Source organism: Tachypleus tridentatus, chromosome 11, assembly GCF_004210375.1.
Source record: "Tachypleus tridentatus isolate NWPU-2018 chromosome 11, ASM421037v1, whole genome shotgun sequence".
NCBI lineage: Eukaryota > Metazoa > Arthropoda > Merostomata > Xiphosura > Limulidae > Tachypleus > Tachypleus tridentatus.
The window spans coordinates 97,986,143-98,005,013 of NC_134835.1; the positions used below are offsets into that span (position 1 = coordinate 97,986,143).

Below are 18,871 nucleotides of genomic sequence, written 5' to 3' on the forward strand. Positions count from 1 at the left end.
ATTTTTTAACAAAAATGTATTTTAATGTACAAACTTTAAAACAATACATTTTATAATAATGGTTATTGCTTATACCTATTACAAATAATGGTTATTATTAATAACTATTACAAATAATGGTTTATATACAACAGTTTTACAAACTTACAGACAACACAGCCTTATATCAGGTCTAGAACTGAATATTTTATCGACAGTTAAGACCACGACGAGCAAATTAATTTTGAGTTGATATTGTTGCAACTAGCTTGAGCTAGTTAGTCGGTTGTTCTCACACTGGTTAAAGCTCACTTCTTATCTATGAAGATATTTCATGTCCTTTTAGAAATTCTATCATCCCAATTAATTTACTAAAGTCGAACGGTTTGGGATGTTCGAAATTTAAAAACTTTCCTGGTCCAATTCTGTAGTCTTCTGCTGGGACAGCGGTAAGTCTACGGAATTACAACGCTAAAATCAGAGGTACGATTCTCCTTGGTAGATACAGCAGGTAGCCTGATGTGACTTTGCTATAAAACACACACACACAGAAATTTTGTGTTTTTCCAATTGGTACGCGTTAATCACAATTATAGCTTTCTAGTCCTATAGCACACTGATTGTAGTTGTTCAATAATATTCTTCTGTCTCTCGGATAGCCGCCTTTTATAAGAATCACACGAGTTTGTAGAAATTTTGAAAAATTCACGCACGCTTCTTTCAAACAAGTATTGTTGATTTTTTTCTTTCAAGAACAGGCGGGACTTAGGCAATAAACAATCAAAAATATACGTCATACGAAAAAAGAAAACTATACAGAAACAAGTGTAGGTATTATAATAAACGTATAACGGGAAATCCGTTACATTTCCTTCCTCAATAATTAAAATCTGACGTTAGACAATTTCTTAACTAAGATATTACATAAATATATATATATATATATACACTAATAACAATTTATTAAATAACATACATTGTCAAAGAATTATAAAATTTTAAAAATCATGACAATATATAACACAATCAATACAAATAACTTCATGATAATAAAATTAAATAGCACGTGAAGGTGCTTAAACATAACTGTTATCTTTTTGGTTTAACAAAAAAATCAGTAATCAAATTACTTAGGTGTTATTCAAAAGTTCAAATGCGTTTTTAAAGGAGTAACAAAATTTTTCTAGCTAAGTTTTTTAGCCAATTGATATTCATGACAACTTTTACAAAAGTGAGAAATATCTTGTCTGATTTTTTGGACAAAAGAAATGTCTCATAATTTTGTCACATATCTTGTTGACTCTAAATGGGTTCCATGAGAAGTTCATGGGCAACTTTCAATATTTCAGAATGATATGCTTTTCGAACACCAGTTTGATAAACTATAACCCTGTCCTCTGAAGTTGATAGATTTGGTGGTCTCCATTTCCACATGAGCACACCATTTCTTGCAAAAGTAACCATCGGGAACTTTCTCCACTTCATTCTTTGGGAGTGAATATTTAAATAGCGAACAGATCTGGAGATCTTTTCTTTGCTCATGGATCAGTTTGCTTTTGGTAAGCGGCCCTTCCCCAGCTGCTCCGGATCCCTCATGTTCATCACTGGCAATCATCAAAACCTTATCAGTAGGACAATCATTCACAAATTCCATGTTGGACCAAAAATATTTGTGACAAGTTTATAATGTCATCCTCTGAACACACGTCTATAATTACTTTTTGGATGAACTTTCCTAGCCTGAGCTCGAGTCACAGTACATGAAGGAAACATGTCTGGATTCTTCTCAACAACAACATCATCCTTAGATGAAACAATTACCGGCTCGCTAACCATTTGGATTCGGCAACAGCCAAATCATTTTCCAACAATAATTATAATTATGCACACTGATTTGGCAGAGCTGGTCATACTCTAACCACAACTAGTACCGAAACTAGGTCTGATGTTAAACATATGTTATGAAGAAAAACATTAATAAAAGCACCCTCTATACCCTAAGCCATAATAGACTCAACAGTGATAAAATTCAAATCTAACTATAGTACACCTTTTAACAACAATAATTGTGGCTTCCCTGTATCACGTAAAATACGTATGAATACGGGATTATCAGGTCATTTGTCAAATACACAGAACAAACAGACAAAAGGTCTAAGTTCCTCCCTAGCCTCTTCAGCCTTTTTATCAGTGGACAAATAAACAACATCGGGTGATCTGGTGAAGTTATGTCCATGTGTATTGTTGTTGTCTTTTTTCTTTTTTATGTTTTCAAACTCCAACAATCAAACATAACATGACCAGGTTTTGATTGTTTTAATAAAGTTTTGTCATAACTGTCTGAAGATTTAGAATTATAGAAGCTGGATTTTCTGGGAACAATGTTTAACCTTGGTAAATTGGACATATACTGGTTTTTGCTGGGATAGCAAGAATTTCTTTTTTATAAAAAGTGGTTTTATGTGTTAAATTGAAATCATCGGAAAGAGCAGCTGCTTCCTGTAGTGTTTCAACTCTCTTTTCATCCAAGTAAGTTTTGAGGTCGTCACTTATAAAGCATTTAAATTCCTCAATCAGACATAATTGTCTTAGTTTGTCGCAACTTTTGCGAGAATGTATAGAATTACATCATGAATCGAAATAAACCTTTTTCTCGTGGGCGAATTTCATATAAGTTTGATTATCTGTTTGCAATAACCTCGAAACGTTTGGCGATAAGCTTCTGATACTAACTCGTACACAGTTATAGATATACGACACAGACAAAAACAAAAACTATACAGAAACAAGCGTAGGTATTATAATAAACGTATAACAGTAAATTCGTTACAATACTAAGAGTGAAAGCTAAATGAGCTACGTTCTAAAAATAAATTTATATCTCGAGTATGCAATGCCAGATGTAAGGAATTTGCTGTGGTACATTTATTTTATCTGTGTTTATTTCATTTCGTTATCTAAGAAAGCATTAGGAGAACACTCTAGCTACTAGGGTGGAATGATAAAGTTAAGTTTGAAATTCAATTAAAACTCAAACAAATCGAGCTTGAACAAGCCCGCTTTGAAGCTAAGAAAGAGCAAGCCCGTTTCGAAGCCGAAAAAGACATTGGTTTTAAAGAACTGAAAATTAGACTTAACTGTGATCGATCAAGGCAAAATGTTAACCTTGATCTCAATCAGTGTATAAAAATACCACCATTAAAGGAAAATGAAGTTTATAAATTCTTCCAACATTTTTAGAAAGTTCCCCAAAGTATAGAGTGGTTTACCCGAAAAATGTTCATTATTATTATGAAATTGTTTGATTGGTAAAGTACAAGAAGCTTATTCTTTGATAGATTGTTTAAGCAGATTATTCATGATGAAACTTTGTAGAATGGACGGCAACTGCCTGTTGTGGAGTTACAAGTGTAGATTTCGACGTTTCAAAAGTCTTGCAGGGGTTTAGCTTAGAAAGAGAGAGAAGCCTGAGAAATTCTCTCTCCAACAGGGGTGGTCAGGAACGTTGTGGTTCCTCTTCGTCCCTACTCATGGAATATTATTTACTTTTACGTGGAAGTTTTCTTATAATTTGATTTGGCTTGTTTAAGGTAATGAAGTGAGGTGGGGCATTGTAAAATTGAAAAGTGAGAAAGGGGAGCGAGACACAAGCAGCACAAGGGAAGTAGGCTGGGCCGGAGCCCGCAGTCCGACGAGACATCAAGTCAAACGGCACGACTCGGGGCCGGGCAAGAATATTGCCTTGGCTGGGATCTAAAGATCCAATGCCTGAGATTTGGATGTGGGGGAAAACGGGAGTGCCCCGAGAAAACCCACTTTCACAGTGAAGTTTCCCGACGACAATATCTAATGTCTTCCCTGAATGTTTTACCTGTCCTGTGCCCAGATCTGAAAAGAAATACATATAAACATAAACATATATTCACCTTATTTGTAATTACGTATTTTGTTGAGTGTTTTGTAATGGTTGAAATATGATATATGGTAAAATGTATTTTGTAGGAGCGCTGGCTAATTTACATAATGACGCAGTTAGTTTGTTTTTATGTTCTGCTTTTAAGTAATATTTGTATGATATTTCTGTGACCCTTTTTCTAAGAGTGGGTAGATAACTGAGTTTGACAGGTGTGTATCATGGTAGTCTGTTTGCTGCTCTTAATAATTTATTTTGTTGTATTTAGATCTTTTATAGTGTGTTTTTAGACATATTGTATGTGACATCCATACTTTATTAACGGACAGATGTAAGCCTTGTATATTTAAATGATGGTTTCTGGTGAGCAGTTTGAGTCTTTACTAGTTATGGTTATCAAATTTGAAATGCATTTTTGATGGCTAAATGTATGATGTTAACATGTTTTTTCCATGTTAATCTGGAGTCGAAAGTGATGCTAAGAAATGAGATGTGTTTGCTCATGTTGATAGGCGTATTGCCGAGCGATGTGTTTAGTTTTTCTAGAGTCTTTCTGTGCCTTTTTAATATCCTATAAAAAGTGATTGCTTGCGTTTTTGTTAGATTTAAAACCACGCTCCACTTATTGCTCCAGCTTGCGACAGTATTTAGTGTTTCCTGAAAGCGAGGCATGGCCATTAGAGGGATTTCTAAAAATACTCCAGATAGCAATGTCGTCTGCGTATTGTGAATTGTAAGTGTAAATTACACTAGGGAAAGGTATATCACTAACGAAAATAATGTAAAGGAGTGGCGAGAGAACGGATCCTTGGGCACTCCCACTGGCGAGAGAACGGATCCTTGGGCACTCCCACTGGCGAGTGGACGGATCCTTGGGCACTCCCACTGGCGAGAGGACGGATCCTTGGGCACTCCCACTGGCGAGAGGACGGATCCTTGGGCACTCCCACTGGCGAGAGGACGGATCCTGCACTCCCACTGGCGAGAGGACGGATCCTTGGGCACTCCCACTGGCGAGAGGACGGATCCTGCACTCCCACTGGCGAGAGGACGGATCCTTGGGCACTCCCACAGTTATTTTAAAAGATTAGATGTTTTTACTCTTACTTGAGCTTTTCTATCTGTTAGGAAGCTTGATATTCATTTGATAATAGTTTGTTTTACTTTCAAATTAGTTAATTTATACTTAATGGCCTTATGCCAAACACTGTTAAATTCTTTTTTTAACATCTAAAAATACGCCTATGGTTATTTTCTCCATCAGTTTACCAAGACACCTAACAGATTGATGGGACCGAAGTTGTCAGGATTAGTCCTGTTTCTTTGTTTCTTGGGTATAGTGGTGATGATAGCTTTTTTCCAAATGTCGGGGTAATAGCCTATTGTTAGTGAGAGATTCAAGATAGTTGCGAGATGTTGTAATAAGAGATTGGAGCCTTTTTAGAGAATAATATTTGGTATTTCATCATGTCCAGGGGAAGTTTATTTCAAGTTTTTAATGCTAATTTTGAGTTCAGTGGTGGTGATTTTTCTATTAATTGAATCGGAATGGCTGTTTAGAGTGTTACCGGGAATTGTGGCGTGACGGAAGATTGATTTGTATGTATGTAGTTGTTAATATGTTGATGGTGTTTTGTGTCAAAGTCAGCAAAGTTTAGGTTACCGAAGGAGAATTCGAAATAGTCGGCTAGTTGGTCAGCCTTCTCCGAGTCCGTCCTTACGATTGTGTTGTTGTATGTGATGTGTTGGAGTAAGTAATTTGTGTTTTTGTCCGAGGAAATACTCTTAACTTTTTTCCAAAATTCTTTTGGGTTATTCTTAGTTTTTTTACAAGTTTTTACAAAAGTTAAGCCAACTTGTTTCATTGTTATTTTAATTTGTTTTTTTTAATTTTTGTGTTTCTTCTGTTGATCTATGTTTTGATGATCGGGTCGTGTGTTGCAAAGTGAGTTCGTCTTAAATGCCTGCGTTTAATTATTAGAGCGTGAATTTCCAACGTTAAAGTCCATTGATTATAGGAGTGTTTTTTTCCTTGTTTGTGGAATTGTGTTTTTAATGGCTTTGTGTATGGCTTCAGTATCTTGCTCAACAAAGTTCTCTAATTCACTTTTATTGTTAGCATGTTCAACTAAGTGTGGTAGATAGGAGTTGAGTGAAGCGTTAAAGGTGAGCCAGTCAGTTTTAGTGTACGTGTACACTGAGGGAGTCACGTACCTCGCCGCTGGGCAGCGCTGTTAAATCATACAGGAAATGGAGAAATAGTCGCCGGTGATTTCCTGTTTGCTGTGTCCTTGGGAGCTATGATGAAATCGAGTACAACATTGGAAACGTTGGCAAAAGAAAAGTGTGTAGGTGTATGGTTATTTATTAGGTGTATGTTGTTTATAGAAAGAATTTTTTTTATAATTGACCCTCTTAGCTCTATGTGTGAGGAGTTAAAGTCCCTTATGATAATTGATTTCGGATAAAGATCCGCACATTTTTTAAAAAAGGTAATGTCGATATCTTTTGAAGAGGAACAACATATGGCTAGGATAGGGATTGTTAGACGGTTATTAAAGTGTATGTTGCAAAAATTGTTTCATTTATGTTTGATTTAAAAGTATCTTCTATCGAGATGAGATGTGACATTTTTATGCTGAAGTAAACTATTATACCTCTGCCGTTTATAGAGTGAGGTATACTGTATCTAATGAATCTGGAGCTTGTGGTGTTTTGTTTATCTGTGCAAAGTGTTTCCGAAATTATGATGATGTTGACGTTTATATGTTTGTTTACGTTGTAAATTTCTGTTCTTTTATCTTTGAGGTTTCCTTGGCGGTTGATATGTAGAATCTTAATGTGTTTTATCATTGTGTTGTGCTACTTTCCTTGTATAAATTAGGTGATAAATGATGTGATTTGAGATTGGGTAGGTGAAAGTAGTGTTTAGCCAGGCTACAGAGAGCATTGAGTGACTCGTGTCTTGAGGGAATTCACTTAATTCAGTTAACATGGCCAGTAAGGTTGTAGTGAATTCGATGGAGTTGAAGGTGTGTGTTGTCTTAGTGCGTGTTGTTTGTGGTTGGGTGTTTGTGTTAATGGTCTGTGAGATTTTTGAGTTTCTAGTAGTGGTTGTTTTGTGGTATGAGTTGTTGAGAGGCTGTGTGTTGGTGTTCATGGTTTTAAATAGGTTTCTGTTTCTGATCTGTGTGTATTTGGGGCAGCCTTTATAACTGGATGCATGTGGGTCCTGACAGTTTGTGCATGTAACTTTGTTGCGCTCACTGGGGCAATGAGCGACCTCGTGAGGTCCGCTACGTCTCATACATCTGTCTTTGGCCATACAATTAACCTTTGTGTTTCCGAACCTCTGGCATTTGTAACATTTTAGATTGGTCTTAGATGTGGTTTTGCGAGTTCGGTCGTGTGTTTTTTTTTTAAAGGAAGCAACTGTCTTTTAGTAGCTTGTTTTGCTCTTTTTTCGTGTTTATGGTCACCTTGACTAGTGGTGTTTTTGTTTCGTTTTAACTGAGCTTATTCATTGTGGTTTTGTTATGTCGTAGCCTTGTGTTTTAAGTTCTTCCGTGATTTCGTTATCTCAACGTAAAAATCTGATAATTACAGTTGGTTGAATGGTGTTGTTTTTAGGTGTCTGGATGGTGGCATTGACTCCGAAGACATCCTTAGGCCAAAGGGCGAAAATGTAAGCGAAGTAAGTCGTGTGGTTGTGTACGTTTAATCATAACTCTTATGTTGAGAAGTCTTCTGATATCTTTAAAAATATCCTGGGAAATATAATCTCAGTCGTTTAACAATCTGAGGAATGCGTTTTGTGTTCTGTACGTCTTCAATAAACAGAGTTGGGATTCCGTATTGAGGATCCGTGTGTGCTTTTGTGTTTGAAACCGTGGGGTGTTGTTAATTTTAGCATTGTCTGTGTTAGTGGTTGTATCGTTAATTTCGTAGTTCTTAGAGCTATTAGAGTTATTTGAAAAACCATACTTACCATAGCCTTTTTCCTGTTTTGTTTCAGTTTCTCTGGGGTTGGTTTTCCATCTTTGGTCGGCTGACTGGTTGGTTGTTCCGGTGCCGAGTCCGAGTTTTCACTATCTAAGCCGTCTGTTGAAGAGCTCGAGATGTCTGAGGCTGGTCCTTCGATAGCCTTGTTCAGCATTTCTATGATTTCTTAGTTTGACATGGCTTCTCCAGTGGATTTCGTCACTACCTTGTTCTTAGGTTTGCTTTTTATAGTTTTACTAGTCCTTATAAGGACTAAGGGGTTGCCTTTTTTAGTAAAACTCAAACGATTGCTCGTTCACTATACTATTCTCGCTGCTGCACACTGTACTCTGACTTCAGTGTGTGTGTAAGTGTTGTCAATCTTTTATAGTGTCCTGGTAGATTGTGGAGAGCGTGTTATGGTTGGTTGGATTATCACTGTTTCTCATTGGAGAAGAGACTTCGCGTATATTCAACCAATGGCAGCCACAGGCTACTCACCTATAATCTGGAATTTCTGTTTAGTGAAGGTTTAATAGTGTTAATATAAAATTATTCTTTGAATTTTCTTGTCTTCCTTCGGTGCCTGTCCTGTGAAAGTGGGTTTTCTCGGAGCACTCCGTTTCTCCCCACATCCAAATCTCAGACATTAGACCTTTAGATCCCAGCCAGCGGGCCGTTTTACGTTGATATCTGCTTGTCGGGCTCTGGCCTGGCTCACCTCTCTGGTGCTACTTTTGTTTCACTCCCTCTTTCTCACCCGATAATTATATATTGCCCAATCGCATCGCACTTCATCACCTTAAACAAGTAAAAGAATAAATACAGGAAAATTTTCAGTTAAATGATTTTTTTACGTGAGAGGACGAAGAGGAACCACAACGTTCCTGATCACCCCTGTTGAGGAGAGAATTCTTGAGACTTCTCTTTCTAAACTAAATCTCTGCCAAATCCGTTTGTGTTTCTTGTTTTCCGGAATTTGTCTGTGTCGATGATTTTAGTTTTCTCCCAATTTATTCTGTGTCCATTTGACGTGGCATGTTCTGCAATAGCTGACTTTTGTGTTTTTATGAGTCTTGTAAAATCTTTATGTTATTTTATTTTTGTCGCGAGTTTTCTTCCTGTTTTTCCAATGTATGTATCGTTGCAGGAACACGGAACTATATAGATTACGTTTCTAAGATTATCTTTGGTAGGTCGCTGTCTATTTTTTAGCAGAATGGATTTTAAGGTATTGTAGGATTTTCACTGGACTTCTATGTTAAATTTCTTGGCAATGCATTTGGGTTTTTTACTAAAATGTTGCAGGTATGGTAGTTAAATGGTGGTAGTAGTGGTGACTTTATGATCTTTTCTTTCTCTCGTGATTTTCTTCAAGGAGTTTTTGATGAAGGAGGAGGTTTAACCATTCTGTTTAAAACTCTCTATGATCGTTTAGTGTTCTGCTTCAATAGATGTCTTATCGCAAATGTTTTCTGCTCTCTTGTTTAGGTATTGGATTATACCACGTTTTATCGAGGTAGTGAGTTCCATTGTTTACAATCAACCTATTTCCAATACAATGAGGAACTCTATGAACAAACAAATGGTCAGGCCATGGAATCACCACTCTCTCCAATCCTAGCAGAAAGGGCTCTTTCTTCAAAGTCTTCCATGAAAATGTCGTCCTTCAAAACATTGTCCTCTGCACTTGTGTCTTCACAACAGGCAGTTGCTGTTCATTCTACAAAGTTTCATACAAGAAGCTTATGCCACTCTCTCTCTAGAAGAGTCTACCAATTATAATAAAGTTAAAGCATACGAGTTAATACCGTAGGTTTATCGCCAAAAGTTTTGAGGTTACTGCAAGAAAGATAATGAAATTTATATGGAATTTGCTCACAAAAAAGAAGTTAATTTTGGTCGATGGTGTAATTATACGCATATGTGAAACAGTTTTGACAAACAAAGACAATTATGTCTAATTGAGGAATTTAAATGCTGTACAAGTGACGACCTTAAAACTTACTTGAATAAAAAGAAAGTTGAAACACTACAGAAGCAGATTCTCTTTCCGATTATTACACTTTAACACATAAAATAACTTTGTATAAAAATAAATACTTGTCATCTCAGCAAAAACCAACACATGTCCGATCCATTAATGTTGAGGATCCTCTAATTTGAAATATTTTGACAAACAAGATAAAATGTCATCAAATTCTCGTCATCACTTTTATGTCTTGGTTGTTTCAACATGTTGTTTACCAGCTCGGTTCTAAACCGATCAAATGTAGTACTTAACATCCCAAATCAATAGGTGATCTTGAAAGATTCCATTATATTTTGAAAAATATGATTTGGACTTACTGTCTCCATAAAGAGAAGAAATGAGCTGAAGGAATTAATTTATTATTATTTGCTATTTGTGAATCAATTCAGGAGTTGTTAGGGTCTTAGTCCGTTCGAGTTGGTGTTTGACCGTTCAATGCGTGACCCTTTAAAGTTGCTGAAGGAACGATGGTTGGAAAATGATCCAAAAGAAATGTACTTATTGTATTACGTCTCCAAGTTTCGCTCCAGATTTCTATGTGATTGTGAATTGGCTCGAAAATATTTGAAGTCATCTTAATCTAGAAGGAAAGACATTTATGACTGAGAAGCTGAAGAGAGTAAGTTCTATCCTACTGACATTGTCTTAGTATTGTTAACTACTATCTGACATCCATTCAAAGCTAGGTATCGTGGTCCCTGTAACGTAGTTCGGACAGTAAATGAGACAGACGATGTAATAAAAACACGTGATCGTCGAAAAGCTATCCAGTTGTATGACACCAATATGTTGAAGCCTGTGAAGAGTTCTCCTGATATTGATGGGAGTCTCTTTGTCTGAGACACCCGTAAATTAGAAAATTATGGGAGATGAATGCAACATAAGACTGAGTGATTTTAGCATTCGGTCCAATCATGTTGCAAAACTTGTTCACTTGCTTCCTGAAGAGAAAAATCACTTGGTAGTTTATTGATTGAATGTTAATGTATATTTCTGGATGTTCCTAATCAAACTAACAATGGTATTCATCATGTACTTATAGGTTATGCATCTTCTGTGAAACAACATTCCTATCATGTTAATCCATTCAAGGCCAATAAAATGAGTAGAGAAGTATCTTATATGCTTGAAACAGCGTTATAGAACCCAAGAAAAGTGATTGGTCTTCACATTTTGTACTTGTTTCTAAATCTGATTGTTCAGATATATTCTCTACAAACTTTCGCACAGTGAATGCTTTGATAAAGACTGATTCCTATCTCATTCCAAGAATGAAGGATTGTATTGGTAAACTTGTGAAATACAAGTGTATCACAAAATGTAATCTGATTAAAATAAATGAGCTTTTGCTCTAAATGACAGAGCAAAACAAATATCTGCTTTTGTTACTCCTGATGGATTATACCAGTACAATGTAATGCCGACTGGGACGAAAAATTTCTCAGACACCTTTTCAGCGAATGATAAATCAATGACTCAACATTATATTAGATGTTGGAATTTATGTTGATGATACTGTAATTTACAGTGACACCTGGGATGAATACTTATGTGTATTATGTGGTGTTTTTGAAAGACTTAAGAAAGCAATCTCACTATTAATTTAGGAAAAAGTGATGTTTGTAAGGCCGAAGTTGTTTACTTCGGTCATGTGGTAGGTCACAGTTGAGTTTCTCTAATTCAAGCCAAAGTTGATTACATTGGGAATTTTCCAACACCTGCAAATAAGAAAAGTTTAATGAGATTTTTGAAAATGGCTGGTTATTACAGAAAGTTTTGTAAAAGTTTTACTAACATCACAGTATCATTAACAAATGTATTGAAGAAAAACTAAAAGTTCAAGTTGTCTGAAACATCCCCATCTGCTTTGGAAAAGGTCAAATCTTTATTGTGCATTTACTCTGCATTGATAGCACCTGACTTTCATAAGTCTTTTGCTTTAGCTGTTTATGCCAGTGATTGTGGTGCTGGTGCCATTCTATTACAATCAGACGACAGAGGTATTTAACACTATGCTTGCTTGCCATTTTTCTAAAACGTTTAACTGTCACCGAAAAAACCATTCTACTGTGGATAAAGAAATATTGGTTTTAGTATTAGCTTTATAACATTTCAACGTGTATGTATCTGCATCTCAACAACCTATTGTAATTTACACTGACCACAGGAAATTGACGTTTTTGAACCAAATAGAGGGCAAGAACAGAAGGCTGTTAAATTGGAGTTAATATTACAAGAATATGATTTGAAGAAAATCCATGTCAAAAAGGCCTGATGCACTTCCACTATGTAATTTTATTATCATAAAGTTATTTGTATTAATTGTGTTATGTATTACAATGATTTGTTGAAATTCTATAATTCTTTGATAGTGTATTGTATATAATACATTGTTATCAATGTATATACATAATATATTAGTTAAAAACCGTCTGACGCCAATTTTTAGTTGTGTTATATATTTACTTTAATATTTGTGTTTGTTTCAGTTTGATGCATATGACGTACATTATTGAATGTGTAATGCGCAAGTCCCGCCTGCTCTCTAAATCTGTAGAAGATTATCTACAACAAGAATAAAAAATATACGGCTTGCAAAAACACTAGCTTGTCTTCGAACATTGTTGGACGTTTAAGAATCTCGCCTAAATGGTGTAAAAGGTAGCCGAGAGATAATAATAGAATATTGTCAGTTAGCTACAGTCAATATAGTATTAACCTCAGAAGCTATAATTGAGGTTAACGCCTATTAATTGGAAAAGTACAGAATTTGACCAAGCCGTTTAACTTCAGTGAATTAACTTGAGACTTTAGTTTTTGTACGAATACATTAAATATCTTTATCGGTAAAAAGTCAGCTTGTATGTGGTATGAGACCAGTAAGGAAAAGAAAGCACTAGCTTAAGCCAGGTGTGACAACATCAACTTAGAATTAATTCGTCGTCGTTGTCCTGGACCATCGATAAAATATTCAGTTATAGACCTGATAAACAACTCAGTACAATTTGCAAGTTTAAAAAACCTTTGTATATAAACCCATGTTTGTAATAGTATAAATTACATTGCTGTTTTTTGTATATTAAATTATACATGTGCTAAGAAAGAAAATTGTGTGTATCAATCTTGTTTGCAAATATCATAAATTTGATACATATCAACATTTAATTAACTTCTAAATTCAAATTTCTTGTGACTTAAATCTTAATAGGCAACGTACATTGCATATTAAATCGGAGACTCGTTCGATATAAATTATATTATATAACACAGAAAATCTATAAATTTTATTTTATTTTGTGGAATACTGTCACGATGGTTAAAGTATTATATAAATTTTGATTTTTTCTATACATCTATACATAGAAGGTATATTCAGCATAATATGTACGTTTATTAAAAAGTCTGAGCTTAAATAAGTGCTTAATTCCTCAAAGTTTCCATGCTAAACGAGCACTTAAGAAGTCTTAATTGTTTAGCGATGCTCAGAATTGATGTACAACTGTCGTTGTCGTTCAAGCTTCAGTCTATAAGAATAACTCTCTCTGTTGTAGAGGATCCAATATTTAAGGCATGAAAAGAATCAGTATACCATAAAAAAAAGAAAGCCAAGTCTACTTTGATGTAACATATATTAAAGACTCACATAGGTAAAATCCGTAATAACTTGGATTAGGCAACTGGTTTGAGAGAACTTTCAGCCCTATACATGTTAGATTTTCGCTAATGCAGTATTTAAAGTTCTCTCAAATATCTGAAACCATTTTTTCCGGTAAAGATGTGAACTGGTTTGATTTGCTGATATTATGCACTTTGTTGAAGTGATTATGTAAAATTTTATAACTTACTGTCAATGTATACTTAGCTTGTGTACTGAAATTCAGAAATAATTTCAGCAGAAAAGAAAAAAAACTGTTTGTTTCTAATATAACTTACTTATTTTAACACACCTGTTTTAAAAGAAAAAGTTTAATTAAAGGTAACATGTCATTCTTGGGTAAAACAGCAGGAAGTGTTTATTTAAAATAAGGCCAGCGGTAAGAGTTAACAGTGTATAAATGTAGCCATTAATCAGCCATCAAAATCTAGAGCTGTCAATCCAATTTCGATACGTCTCCCTAGTTTTAACTTGAAGTCTGATTAAAGACAGTGCTATTTACATCAAAATTATATACTCAGGTGACGTTTAGAAACAGCTATTTATCATGATTTACCCTTGTAAGCTTCCTTATTCTAGTCATTATTTACTGCAGTTTTCTTTTTCCGATGCCAAACATCATTGAACCCACGCAGCTATAGAGACTCAATGATATGAGGGAACACACTTTATAAACTGCCTGTTTTGTTGTTGACTGGTTACTCTACGACTCGTTTTCTTTGTTTTATTTATATTTTTAGAAAAATGAATGCAAACATTGGTTTGAGAAATCAATCGTTAGATAATGATAATGCTTTTATATATGTGTGTTTCTTATTTTGTGTATTATTGTGCATTTGATTTACTGCCTTTCCATTTTTAATAATTTGTAATCATAGAGATACAAATTGAGCGAAACTAATTTTACAATAATATAAATCATTATTTCTACAAAGAATTTTAAGACTGGACTTGGTCTAGTAGTTAACGGAATGAAAGGTCTGTGGTGTGAGCCATTTTATGCTTCTGAAGACGTTTCATACCTTCAGTTGTGAAGACATCATAGCCGTGGTAGTCAATTTCGAAGCTCAATTAAGAGTAACTCCTTAGGTAGCAGATGTATCTGACTGGTTAGTTTTATTTTGGTCAACAATTCTAAATATGTTTATTTACTTTTCCAATGTTATTTTGGAATTTCTTATGCACATATTTAACCCATGCTCATTACAAAGTACATTTCAGATTGTAACTGCAAACGACATTTTTTTTTTAAATAGAGATTCCGTTACCTGTTTTTCGTTATTTAATTTGAAATAACTTTTCTCTCTCTCTACTATTACTTTCTTCTTGGGCAGCTAAAGCCTTCTATCGATTTACCCAAGATATTCTTTAAAGTCAACCATCAGTTATAAGGTTTTTATACATAGGTTTGTTAAAGTGTTTTTTGTTTTATTTTACCAAAGGTGAAATTGAAAATAGGATCTGTGACGTAGAGACCTAATGCATTGTTTGATTGACCATGCTCTCTGCTGTGAACTGTAGTTTCTTCCATGTAAGGTTCATCAGAACAGATTTGGCCTAAAAACCAAAGATAAAGTGTATGTAATATCCATGTGGTTTTGAATTGAAAGTGGCTCAAGATACCATACAAGTAAAAAACGTTTTCTCTCTTTCTATGAGTGCAGCCATGTATAAATTCACGTTTAATCAAATTATTATATATTTTGCATATAGCATTTATTTTGTTCTTTTGAAGAATTCAAGAGCCTAAATAAAAAACTCACAATTTATTAGTAACTACAGTAATATATTTATTTGTTTAAGGTTTAATGATATGATCTTTACATCTAATACACTTAAATCAAAATTTAGCGTTTATTTTTAAATCCTTTTTTAATACAATACTTCGTCTCGAAGTAAAATCTCATGCTGAGTACTAGCACGCAAGAAGTTCTAAAGTTTAAACAATATTATAGATTAAAACTTAAAGATGAACCTTCAATTACAAGGACAAAACATATACACGTCATCTCACATTAATATGTAGTTAATGAAAAGACATTATCTCTCTTGGCCCGGTATCGCCAGGTGGGTTAAGGCGTTCAACTCGTAATCTGAGGGTCGCGGGTTCGAATCCCCATCACACCAAATATTCTCGCCCTTTCAGCTGTAAGGGCGTCATAATGTGACGGTCAATCTCACTATTCGTTGGTAAAAGAGTAGCCCAAGAGTTGGTGGTTGGTGATGATGACTGGCTGTCTTCCCTCTAGTCTTACACTGCTAAATCAGGGACGGCAAACGCAGATATCACTTGTGTAGCTTTGAGCGAAATTAAAAAAAACAAACTAACTTTCTCTCCTTGCGAAATTTTGTAGTGTTTTTCTTGTGATTTTTTTTAAATTTCGCGCAAAACTATATCGGGGCTATTTGTGGTAAATGTTTATAGTTCAGCAAAGAGGAAAGGTAGCTAGAGGAATTGACCGTAAAGTTGTAACGCCATCATAGTTGAAAGTGTTTGGTAGGACGTGGATTCAAACCTGCCACCTTCGGTTTGAGAGTCGAGCGCCCTAACCACTTGGCAGTACTGGGTGGTGGGTTTCTTACAAGGAAGTTCTTATCTTTGATATTTTAAATTAAGCTCTACGTCAACGTCATCTTAGTTTATTTTAGTATTTATGTAAAGTATTGCAACTCATAATTATGTTGTTTATATAAACACGTGTGTTTATATCAATATAGCTGCACACTGGACTGTCTTTGCTCTACCCATTATGGATATTGAAACCCAGTTTCTAGTTTTGTAAGTCCGTAGATATATCGCTATGCCATTATCGGGGTGGGAAATTGATGTATCAGATCAGAAAAGTTTAGAATCGAACTTCGACACTAGCGGTTTACAGAGCATAGGAAGTTCATTATGCAGTTTTCATTTAACAACAAACAAGGAAACTTTAATTTCATTAAATACCCTCGTAATTTTATATCCCTAGTATCAGTAAGGTATTGGTCAAGCTGGACAGATTTGGTTGAATCACTCAACTACGTCCCCCGCTGGGACAGCGATAAGTCTTTGAATTTACAACGCTAAAATCAGGGATTCGATTCCCCTCGGTGGACTCAACAGATAGCCTGATGTGGCTTTGCTATAAGAAACACACACACACTCAAGTATACCACTGTATCCGAAATTACTATATTATTTCTTTTGTTAGACTTAGTAATCGCAGTATTATTAATTTTTACTAAGTCGTTTTAATGCTTAAAGTTTTTTAATTGATACTGAAAAACCAAATTAACAATCTAAAATATGATAACTAAAATATCTTAAATTCTGTTTCTCAATTACTCAGCGATAAGAAGCGATTTCTGACATTCAATGTTAAAATACGGGCTTGTATTCCTCATGGTGGACAGGGTCGAGATAGCCCAGTGTAAAAATCCAACTATAACAAAAACCTAACGTAACTGAACGATTATTCAAGTTTATACCAAATAGGTTGTTTAGAGAATAACTGTGAAGATCGTTCAATGTATAAAAACAATCTTCAAGTTTTAAATTGTTTAAATAAAAAAATATGAGTTTTGTGAGGTGCTCTTTAAATTATTCAAATAAGCGTAAATTGACTTTGAAAAGAAGTGAAAACAATAACAAAAATTACAATTTTTGAACCCCGATACTGACTTTGCTTAATTTCAAATAATGTAGGACATAATGAAATATTTTATTAATATAATTTAAGTTTATGAAATCTTAAACGAGAAATAAAATGGTTAAGTCCATAAATATGGTCAGTAAGTAGGTTGGCATGTGTAAAAGAGTAGACTGGATACTTGAACATAATACCCATTAACAAATTGAAAGACACATTTTTTTCTTGAGATGCATTTGCGACCTTCAATATGTGGACGTGACGATTGTTACCAATGAATAGCGTAAAATCTAAAGTTTAGACAGCATTTCTAATATTCTTCTCAGTAATGTGAAAGACAACATTAAAACGCTTTTCACCAAACAAGATCTATAAACTAGATTAACAGCTTTAGCAAGAGAATAAAACATACGTATATTAGAATCATCTTATATGCTAAAGATTCTCTACTACAGATAAGATGGCAAATGTCCTAGGAAGTTAGAACACTTAATCCTCATGTCTTCATAAATAAAGGCGGCACAGTGGTATTTCTGCGGACTTACACACTATAAACCGGGTTTCGATCCCCGTAGTAGCAGAGCACAGATAGTCCATTGTGCAGCTTTGTGCTTAATTCAAAACAAACAAACATAAATGAAGTCTAAATTCGCTGAATATTATAAATGCGTCAAATAATTTACTGAACTCATAATATCAAAACAAAAGTAGCATCAACTTAGTGACATGCGAGTAAATGTTCAGGTATTTCATTTATATCAAGAGCTGGATACTACAATAATATCTGATACCATCAACATTATAGTAACTAATATTAATAAAATGCTTTTTATCAGTATTACTATATAAGGAAAAGTTATGATTTCACAATGAAACAGACATGAATATACGTTTCATCATGTTTTATTCATGATAAATTTGTTTCAATTTCTACAAGCTTATGTAGAGTTTGTATTGTAAATAATCAGCTGTGTTTGAAATCTAGCGGTTTAGTGCAAATGTATAAGATTAAGAAACAGATAAGCATGTTCTAATACGTTTCAATAATACCAAAGAAATCAAATGTTACACAACAGTACTGAAGCTGTGTGGAAACTATTAGTGAATTATTATTAATTTATCTTTGTTTTAGTTTGGTTTAATTCTGTTTTATTTAAAGCTTTCGCTTAAGGTATGAAAACAATTTTATTTTATTACCTGTTATGTTACAAAGTCTGTTTTGACACTTACACGAAAGTAATATCATAAACAAAGGTATTAATTTTTCCTTACTTCTACTTTTTTCCTAGAATTTTTTACATGATTTATGATGTTTATTGGCAAACATGTAGAATGCAAGATTTATCTTTTAAATGATTCTAACCTTTATTACAGATTATTTCGTTTCTATCAAGTAAAGATATTCTCATCACACATTACCGAACGACATAATTGATAAGTCGTAATTTATCAACGATAATATAATTTTGTGTTGTACAATATGAGCATAGTACACGTCAAAGAAGGTTTTCATTAGTAACATTGAAAAGTAACAGAAACTAGTCCAGTAGCCGCTAAATTTTTGCTAGTTATAACGTTTGGAAAAAGCTGATAAGTAAATAATTCTCTAATTTAAGTGCATTCGTTTTCGTACCTCTGCAAGCATTATTACATTTCCTGACGCACATCCCTTCTCTTCTGGT

The 18,871-nt window shown here is 34.4% G+C and overlaps 2 protein-coding genes across 6 annotated transcripts in view; one reads left to right on the forward strand and one right to left on the reverse strand.

Moving 5' to 3' along the window:
* The window catches only part of LOC143232870 (BAI1-associated protein 3-like), a 181,077-nt gene that overhangs the window by 77,404 nt on the left and 84,802 nt on the right, over window positions 1-18,871 (forward strand). The gene's annotated exons all lie outside the window — the stretch shown is intronic.
* Window positions 57-8,245, reverse strand: LOC143232869 (uncharacterized). 4 transcript variants are annotated; one of them, XM_076468856.1, is made up of 2 exons: window positions 7,881-8,245; window positions 57-509 (listed from the first exon to the last, which is right to left on the reverse strand). In XM_076468856.1, the coding sequence occupies exons 1-2, from the start codon at window positions 8,046-8,048 to the stop codon at window positions 435-437; spliced, it is 243 nt and encodes an 80-aa protein (XP_076324971.1). In that variant the 5' UTR covers window positions 8,049-8,245; the 3' UTR covers window positions 57-434. The 4 variants fall into 4 exon arrangements, with proteins under 4 accessions (XP_076324971.1, XP_076324970.1, XP_076324973.1 ...); XM_076468855.1 differs by lacking the exon at window positions 57-509 and adding an exon at window positions 985-3,867; XM_076468858.1 differs by lacking the exon at window positions 57-509 and adding an exon at window positions 986-1,583.

Bases quoted from the DNA above. Each gene is read 5' to 3' on its own strand.
- LOC143232869 (XM_076468855.1), bottom strand. From the start codon at position 1,633: ATGGAATTTGTGAATGATTGTCCTACTGATAAGGTTTTGATGATTGCC.